The 9,620-nt window shown below is 49.3% G+C and overlaps 1 protein-coding gene across 1 annotated transcript in view; it reads right to left on the reverse strand.

Moving 5' to 3' along the window:
- SLC22A2 (solute carrier family 22 member 2) overlaps positions 1-1,096 on the reverse strand; it is a 35,106-nt gene extending 34,010 nt beyond the window's left edge. Inside the window, exon 1 of the mRNA XM_081295318.1 lies at positions 334-1,096. Within this exon, the coding sequence (XP_081151444.1) occupies positions 334-744 (411 nt within the window). The 5' untranslated portion in view covers positions 745-1,096. The remainder of the gene's footprint in view (positions 1-333) is intronic.
- Between the last annotated feature and the right edge of the window lie 8,524 nt (positions 1,097-9,620).

The following is a 9,620-nucleotide window of genomic DNA, read 5'->3' on the forward strand; positions in this document are numbered from 1 at the left end:
TGCTTCCAGGTGTCATTCGCCTGTGACAGAACAGAGGGAGCCGTGGGGCTTCTGAAAAAGAGGAAGATTGGAAATACTCCCTGGCAACCTGTCCAGGAGTCCTGCTGAGACTTGCGAAAACTAAAATCATTATCCTCAGAATGTGAGGAAGTTCTAACTAATCCACACGGACTCCAAACACATTAGGGGCTGCAGCTTTCACTCGGAAACTATGATTGTGCAGACAGGGAGCCAAAGACCGTGTCTGCGCACAGTTATGAAATCCAGGCTTTTCCTGGTTCCTTCCTTCAGGAAAGCTCAATGATTTGCATTTTGTTCTGAGTCCTCACTTACCTCAGTGACGATGGAGGAGCCGTGAGTGTCATACACCCAGCCATGTTGACAGGGGACAAGTGGCAGGTGACTCCTGTTGGCAGCCAGGCTGGCCAGAGGGTCCACGCAGCCGAGGGTGCTCTGGTTCCAGTCCACCTCATACTGCATGCACTGGCGGAGGAAGGCCTCATCCGCAGCCCCCAGGCCGGGCACGGTATAGTTTAGCTCCTCCGCTGGGCTCCAGCCGCATCGCTGGCTCAGCTCAGACACCCCGGGGCTCCGGCAGTGGTGGCTGGGGGCAAAGCCCAGGAAGACGATGCCCACGTAGATGGGGGTGAAGGTAGCAGAGAGCAGAGCTAAGAGGAAAAACGTTTGTTTCTGGAAAAGATGAAATTCCCCTATGTGATCCAGGATGTCATCCACGGTGGGCATGGCTCCTGGAGGCAGGTGGTCCCGAGGCCTCCCCTGCGCCACCCCAAGTGTTGCAGAGAACGGCCGCGGCCAGCTCAGCACAACTCCTGACCAAAAGTCAAAGGGTGCGAGTTAGTTTACTTTAGAAAGGGATGAGCCTTCGGGTCAGACTTTTCCTTGGTCGGCCAACTTCACACTGAGACCTCTCCAGCAGGGGAAGAAGGTCCAGCGGTTGCCCGGAAATGCCCGCAGCAGGCCCCGGGGCCAAGGTTGTGTTTACTGTAACATCATTCTCTATGAGTTTGCCTCACATCAGCACCAAAACAATCCTTCCTCTGTACCCCACAGGGAGAAATCTGAGTCCCTCTGCAGATTGCAGCCTGTTGATCTCCCCAGCTCGCTAAGTCCAGGAAATTAACATATCCCCATTTCACCCACAAACCTGACCTTCCTCCAAACGGCAGTAGAGGCAGGGTGCAGCAGGGTCTCCAGCCAGCATCCACTTAGGTCCTGCTCAAAGCCCCCTTTACTACGGGGCTCCTCCAGGGGCGCTCGGGAGCATGCTGTGGCCGCGGGCTTTGATTTTCCCCCCCGATCTTGAAATTCTGCTTTTATAATGTGATTACTCCAGTCTGGCATTTTTGTCTTCCACGTGTTTGTGAGCAAAGTTTTACATGTTCTCCTCACGCACTGGTCAAGTGCCAGTGCAGGAGACAGAGTTTCTGTGCTGCTGTCTTTTTGGCCTAGACACTTCTGCTGTGATTAGGGGTGTCTCTTTAGGATGGTGGTGAGGGCAAGGAAATGCAAGGGGAGCAGGTGGCCTGACTTTACTGCTGCACTGAAGGGTCCCCAGGGCATTTTGATGTTGCCCAGAAGAAAAGGTGACCTGCTGATCCATCTGCAGGATAAAACACCAGGAATTGAATCTAGTTGGTTTTCTTTATCCTCCTCCTCCTCCTCCTCCTCCTCCTTTACTGAAGTCAGTGACCAGGAGGAGCCTCAGTGCAGCCCTCAGGTGACCTCTCCCACCCCACCCCCCGCCTCAGAGAGGGGCTCTGCTACGCGGTGCCTCTGCCACTGAAGCCACTGGCCATTTGCTAAGTGAGTAGTTCAGGGCGTGTAGGGGCTTCCTCAATGGCAGCCCGAGTCCTAAGTGAATGAGTCAGAAGCTAGACCCTGTCCTCTGTGTAGGTGTTCTGTTACTCTGCAGCAGGCCGTGGGAGAGGGTGAGTTAAAGTGACTACAGTCGTCCAACCTCACTCCTCTCCCAGGGACCAGAAGAAGACTTGCACCTGGGTTTGACTACAAACACAGCCTGGGTGAGGACGCCAGGTCTTCATGCCAGGGGCAAGAGGGCGCCAGGTGAGGCCAGGAGAGAGCACCGGGAAGTGATGTGGAAATTCATCACCAGTGCTTAGAGGAAACGATCAGACAAGGCGAGGCAAGACCTCAGACCACGTAGAGCCATCAGCTTCCACAGCCGGCCAACACTTTCCACTGAGGCTCGGTCAGCTGTGGTAACATCAATCCTGTTAGGTGACAGAGGACTCTACAGGGAAGCCACACTGGCAGAGATCTCCTAGAGAAGGAGAGGCCACAGAGAAGGTGGAACGCAGTAGGGAGCTAACTCAGTGCTTGCAACTTTCATCTGGCATCCAGTGTCTTTGTCACTTCATTTATGGGATGAATGTGCAGAAGTGTGACCAGAGGGTAATTTGACCCAATGCTGAATGATCATTTAATCCATGTAACCTGATAATCTCTTCTGATTAAGTATTTCTCAATCTTTTATTATTTTCTTTTGTAGTGTAAATAAATGTTGTCCCCAGAGATCCTCTGTGCGGCACTGAGGAAGCCCAGCTGTGCCCAGACTGTCTCGGCTCCCCCACAGGAAGACAGGGGGCAGTCAAGAAGAGAAGTTAGGCAAGGCAGGCCTCAGGCACTTAGAGGATCATAGAGTGGAACAGGTGATGTGCCAGCCAGCACCAGGGTCTGGGGTTAATATCTGTAGGCAGCACACCCTCAGCAGTCAGTATCTGGTGCCATGGGGTCAGTGGTCCCCTTAGCTAAGTTGACATCTACCTGACGGGTGGAGGTCAGTTGTCCCACAGTGAGGGAGGCTGTGTTCTCTGCAGCTAACAGGGGTGGTGACAACAGGCAGGAGGTGAGGAGGAGACTGAACAGAGCCTGGCCAGTGCCAGCCTGGCCCTCAAGTATCCGTGTCACCTGGGCACACACTTCTGTACGAAGTGGCGTTTGCACCTGGGTCACAGAGCTGATGCATGCGACCTCCCAGGACTATCAGCAGGCAGGTTGCAGTATCAGCATCATCCCTCAACACGCCTTCCCTCTCTTCCTTCTGCCTCCTTCCTTCCTCCCTCCCCGGCCCTCCTTGCTCACACTTTTATCTTGTTCATCTCCCAGCTGCCTGCCGTTTGCACCATTGCCAGATGGACACAGCTGCGGGTGATCTGGCTTGACCCAGAACTGAGGGCTCCCTTGCTGGGCCATTACTGATGCTGGAAGAGTCTTCACAGTGCCTCAAGATTCATCTTCTGGAAGCTTCCATATACTGGATATTATTCTCCTTTCTGGAATCAGATGGATTAAGTGAAACTGTGGATAGGGGAAGACAGCTCCTCTTAGCTGGGTGTCCTGTCTTTTCCAGAGCAAACACCCCCGGCTCCTCCTTACCACCAGGAACAGCCAGAGTGGTTTCTGTCTTGCCTCAGTGTGACCACTCCAGAGGGCCTGCCCAGTGTAGACCAGAGGTTTTCTTCTCAAACAGGGCTGGAGAGAGCAGACTTCGTAAGTCCAGAGAGCAGGGGAGCAGAGGGAGGGCAGAGTAGTAGAACTCTCCTGGGGCTCCGTCCCCGGGGTGAGCTCGGAGCTGTTTATCTGCATTGGTTCTGTTTTCCCTACAAAATGACGGCTCTGGGCTGCTTCCCTGGAGCCAGGAAGCTGGGATTAGACTGGTGGTGAGACCAGCAGGCATCCTCCATGGGGGAGGAGGAGACAGGAGGATGGCTCCCTGGCTCCTGGTCCCAGGGCGCCTGGTCTCTGGGTAGCGCTTCTTTTCCTCCTCCACTTCCTGTCTTCACATGGAGCAGTCTAGTGTAGAAGTCACAAAGGACTGGACTCTTAAGCTCTTAAAAGACAAGAGCCTAACACAACCACCAGGGTAACCCGGAAGACTACACAGGGTCACCCAGCTCTAGGCATCATTTTTAAAAAGACTCAGTTAGGGCCAGGTTTTCTCCCTCCCCGGCAGCATTTGTCTTTAGAGACTGTGTTACTACTCCATCTAAAATTAAACTCAAGTATTTGGTTTGGTCTAAAGGTTTCCAAATTAGCGCTGGGGTTCAGGACATGCCACCTTCAAATATGGCCCCTTGGCATTCAAGAAAGCAGAAGTAGCCCATCTCCTCTCCCACTTACCCTCTCCCCTGCAGCACCTCATTTGAGAGGCACCCTCCCTAGGCCAGCAGAAAAGGAGCGTCCTTCTCTCTGAAGACACAGGGACTCACCACCCACTGAGTGCCCCTTTGTCCAATTGTTCCTCCTTGTCACCGTCCATCACCGCCCACTCTGGTCAAACTAAGCATAAAGAAGAACAGCTTTCCCTGCATTTGGGGTCTATTTCAGAAGGTTACGGTGTCATGTAAATCTTAATGTTAAACAAATGCATGCTTTCCCCTTGCTAATCTGACTCTTGTCATTGGGGCCGCACCATGAGGCTGGCGATGGTGAGGAAATCTGTTCCTTTCCTCGACATCCGGACTGGTAGGCAGGCAGGCCCTGGAACTCGGCTGGCAGCTTGAGTTCATTTACCAAAAGTGAACTCTTCATTAAAAATCTGAATGCAATTAGAATTTCTGTGAGCATGGAACCTCTCCAATCCCAAGAGCAAGTCAACTTTTTGATTAGACTGCTTTTCTTTGGAGAGGGACTCCAACAAGAAAGAACCGAAAGAATATCCTTCAACTGTTACCTGGAGCACTACCTGGGAATAATGGGAAGAGTCTTTTAAGATTTTCATTGCCTTAATTCTCAGCCTTCATTTTTTTTTAAGTTTGGATTAGCAAGCAATATCCTCCTGACCAAGTTATTATTTCTTAAGCCTGTTTATCCAAAGCATGGAGGAAACCGGAGCCCGCGAGCCTCCCATCAGTTTGTGATAAGAGGGTTTCCACACGGGTTTGGTAGCATCCAAGGGGATATGTTAATCACAAACTAGTTTAAAAATACAAAGCAGCTTAGCTATAAGCTTACCACTAAAAGAATCCTGAGGTTTGCTGGGAAGGCCCATTGTGGCTTTATTTTGTCACAACTTTCCACTGGAGCAGAGGTGCAGTGGATGAAAGAAATGCACCTTCTTAGAAAAGGTGCAGATTCCAGATGAGGGGCGGGACATCAGCAGCCAGCAGCAGCCTGCTGAGCCAGAAATCGAGAAAGCTGGGACCACTGACCAAGGAGTGGTCAACAAGACCCGGAGATGCCCCCACTGGCAAAAAGGGATAATTTGACATTAAAGAGAATAACTGAGACATATTGAGATACCTGAACTGAGACAGATGAAGTGTAAATAATCTATGAATTCATAGTGATGTTTGTAAATTCCATGAAATAATGAATCTTAACGTCGTCTTCTTCCATAGACTCTCAACTCATTAGGTGGCACATCAGGGGAAACACATGTTGGAGGGAGCAGCCTGACATTATCTGAGGACATGGAACAATACCAAAAGTGGGACAAAGTTACAATAAGAAGGGGTACGTTGTGGAGTTCCATTGCACAGTTCTGGTGTTACCCAGCAGGATGACATCTTTTACTTTAATGTACTGACAGCTCAAAATAGCCATGAGAGAGGATTTTGAATGTTCTCACCACAAAGAAACATTTGAAGTGAGGATGTGCTAACTGCCCTGAGACAGCACATTGTGCAGTGATTATCTGACAAACGTTTTTTCAAAATGTGGGACAATGAGACTTTATGGGCCGAGCGCTGTGAGGCAATGTGTTTGCACAGCAGGCAACCTAAAACACACACCTGAATCCCATCTAGCCCCAACCTATCGGTTCACAGACAGGGTGGGGCAAAGTGATACTATAAGGAAGGAATCAGCCATTTTCAGAACCAGATTTTCTGTGCATGACAGTCTCCCCAAGGAATCAGTGAGACTTTGGCAAATGTAAAACCAAACACAAGGAGTGGACCGAATTTGGATTCAGCTGTAAAAATAATCTTGGAGACAGTGAGGGAGATTGTAATGTGGACTGGGAAGCAGGTGATATTCAGTAATCAGGTCTGATGAGAGCCTGTGGTCATGCTTAAACAAAGAGGCACAGTCAATTAGCACATACCATGTGGAGGATTTATGGATGAAATGGCAGTTTGTCTGGTATTTTAAAATCTTTTTTAAAAAAGTCAGTGCAAATGGAGGGAACTAGTAAGGCAAATTAAAGCCACAAAATTGCAACTGCTGCTGTATTTCAAGCCTCCTGATTTTTCTGCCTGTGGCAGCATCCTCTGCCAGCTTCTCAAGGATTTCCCTGCTTTATGAATTTCAAGAGACATTTCTCAATGCAGTCACTTTCCTTTCTTTGTTTCAGCCTGATTTTCTCTCCTATGGTGTCTGTGAGGTAGGATTTGCTAGAACGGCCTTGGCTCCCAGAAATGTGTGGTGGGGAGGGAAAGGATGAAGGGGTGAAGGAGGAAGAGCCTTTGCTTCCCTGTGGCCACACAGTCGGTCGCTCGGGGTGTAGAAGCACAGCTGTGCTGGGCTTAGCTACTACAGGTGAAATTTACCAGTGATTTAGAGATGGATTCAGCTCCCAGGAGCTGGTTCCCTGGGTGTATAAGGAAATGCAAACTAATGAAAAAAAAGGTGAAATATTAAACTCTTGGCTATCATTCTCTATAATGGCTAAAAAGAAATGAAAAGACAGTTCTGGGTCAAATCTTGATACTAAATCAAGCTCAGATTTCAGTGAGTCTGAGCTTTGTCTCCTAGCTTCTGTTGGAGGAAAAATTATTCAGTGAACTTGTGAGAGCATAGAAAGCAAGACTTTTTTCAAAACCGTGTCCAAAGGTGAGGGGACCGGGGCAGTGAGGTCTTACACTGGGGGAGAGATTGGGCTCAACTCTGAATGCAGCATGGGAAGGTGGGGATTTATGGCCAGAAAGCAGGGTGGGGGTCAGAGTATGGAAAATGGCTGAGGTGACACCAGGGGTCAGGAGGAGGCTAAGTCACTAACAAGATTCTTGCTGAAGACAGTCCAGGGTGATCGCTGGTCTCAAGCAATGGGCGCGCTGCCCGATGCACACAGAAGCCAATGCTACGGCCTTGGATCTTTGCAAAGAGAAAAGGCTTTGTTTTGTGGCCAACTAGAAAGGTGACAGCTCAAATCTGGCCCAGCGATCATTTGATAGTTGGGGGATCTTCCAGGAAAAGAGTGGGAGAAGCTGCTTGTGGGCAGAGTGGTGAGAAGGGGCGTTCAGGATTCTTCGCACAGCTGTGGACGGCCACCATGCTTCCTCACGGCCCACAGGGCTCCTTTGGGGCTGGGGGGGTCATCCTGTGCTGCACTTGGGGCTTTGTGTTATCCTCTAGAAAAGTTGGTTGTTTTTCCTGCATGTGCCCTTTCTTGAAAAGTGAGTTCCAAACCATCCTTGTGTGGGTTCTGGAAGATTTTCCTGAAATGTAACAGGGACTTAGAAGTTGTATTTGCTAAAAAGCACAGACTCATCGCTTGGGCCTGCCGATGTCAGACGGTCACAAAGAGCAGGATGAAACCTCAGCATCTCCACCGTCGTTTTGCACCTGTCTCCTTTCTACCTTGAACTCCGGGTCAGACTCCTGCGCAGCTGTGCGCCTAGACATGTTAATCATTTAAGAATGTTCATTTAAAACTGGCAATCCTTCCCTTCAAGGCCGAGGGCACCAAGAGGAACTAAGATATTTTCATGAGTCAGAGGGACAGAGGGACTGTCAACCTCCAGCTGTCCCAAACCACCGCTGTGGCACCTGGAAGTCTCCAGCCATTGCCCTAAACTTGAGGAGGGCTTAGTCCTTGTCCTACCTAACTCCATCTTGCCTTTCTGACTTACTCTTTCTCTGAGTCATTTTCTCCTGTAGTTACTTGGATTCTGGGAACAACAGACCCGATTTGGTAATACCTCAGGACAAGAACTGAGATTCCCAGGCAGTGGCAATTTTCTTATCCCAGACAAGGCCCTGCCTGGCCATCCAGAGCCAGCGATCACCAGTTTGACCAAGACCGCTTGACTCTGCATACTTCTTACCACCCGCCCCCTCCCTTGCTTTTATTCCTTATTTTTATCCCTGAAGCTCCTCTTAGCTCCCTGAGAACAGGCCTTTGGTCTGGCTCCCTGGTCCTTCCCAGTATAGCTAAACTGAATAAAGTCCTTTCCTACTTTAGCATGAACCTTTTCTGCTTGATTTTGGTGGCAGATAACTGGACCTGGTCTGTAGGGACCCTCAGAGTCCTCCTGGCATAGAATTTTAGCAACAGAAAGACAACTTGAGTGCTCTGTTATTTAAGGAATTGATGTCCAACTCTGTCCAGGCCGCAGCTGATTTCAACATCATGCAGGGGTGGGTGGAGGATGAGGAAGCTGACCAGCTGAGGAGGTTGATATCAAGGAGGATCAGATGTGGAGGGTGGGGGGTGCTTGCTAGGGGTTCTTCACCTGCACCGTCACCCTACTGCCACAGAACCCACAGAAGTTCAGGGAGACTTAAGGAACATCCCTCAAGGGTCCATCAGATGCTAATGAAAGCACGAAGGTAATAAAGAAAACGAGGCAAGGCAGAGGGGACAGTCACAGGTAGAAATTTTAAAATGATTGTTAAGATATAAAGTGAATAAAGCAAATCCTGATAGACACAGGGGACTCGGCCCAGCTGGGTGGAAATGTTTAGATGATTATTAAGAAAAGACATTAATGATGTTAAAATAAAGATTTTATTACAACATTACCAAAGATTGGATGGGCCAAGGCACTACCTGCAAGTCCCCCAATATTAAAGGGCTCCAAGCCAGTCTACTCTATATCCCCCAGTTTGGAGAAATTTTAAAAGTCAGAAGAAAGTTTACAATGGGAAACTTCACCAGCAATCGCTTGGGTGCAATGGTCAGGCAGGTTAATCAAGGTAAAGATTCACAAAAGAGCCAGGGATCCAAAGCTTTATGCACAGGAGGTCACCCCCGTCAAAGGATGGAAATAAGGAGTTCCTAGGACTTAATATGACAGTAGTGTCTGCAAGGCCCTCACCAGTGGGCTTTGGTTCCACAGAGTGAGAGAACATACAAATATAGCAGTTATAGGTTCATGAGAGTTGACATGCTTAAACAAGCTTTACGTACAGAAGTGTGCTTCTTTTATCTGAGTGTTGTGTGGAAGAGATAGCACACCTGTCTGGTGTCACCTTTAGGGGTTTGAGCAGAGGCAGAGGAGACCTGTATTTGGACCCTTTAAGCTTTTGACACATTGCCAAAAAAAAAAAAAAAAGATTTAAGGCATGTCAGGTTTTAGCAAAGAGAAAGGGCTTTTTCAGAAGGCAAAAGGTGAAGATACACATTCCCAAGCAGAAAGCAGCTACCGCGAGAGTGAGAAGTGGGGTCTCGGGCTCTTCTTCTGAAGGAAAGTTTGTGAGGGGTGGGCATGGGCAGGTGTTGGGGAACAATGTCACCTGCTGAGCTCAGTTCCTGATCATGGATCACAAGCCATGTATGGTGGTCTGGTCTCCCAGGATCGTCAGGCTGACGTCGCTTTCGTGTGGAGAATGTTCAAAGTCTCTTAGAATTTTCTCTGGTTGATTTCACCTGGCCATGCACATAACATATAGGTTAACAGTGCACTGAAGCTTTA

This window comes from Spermophilus citellus, assembly GCF_964194105.1.
Source record: "Spermophilus citellus genome assembly, chromosome: 5".
Classification (NCBI taxonomy): Eukaryota; Metazoa; Chordata; class Mammalia; order Rodentia; family Sciuridae; genus Spermophilus; species Spermophilus citellus.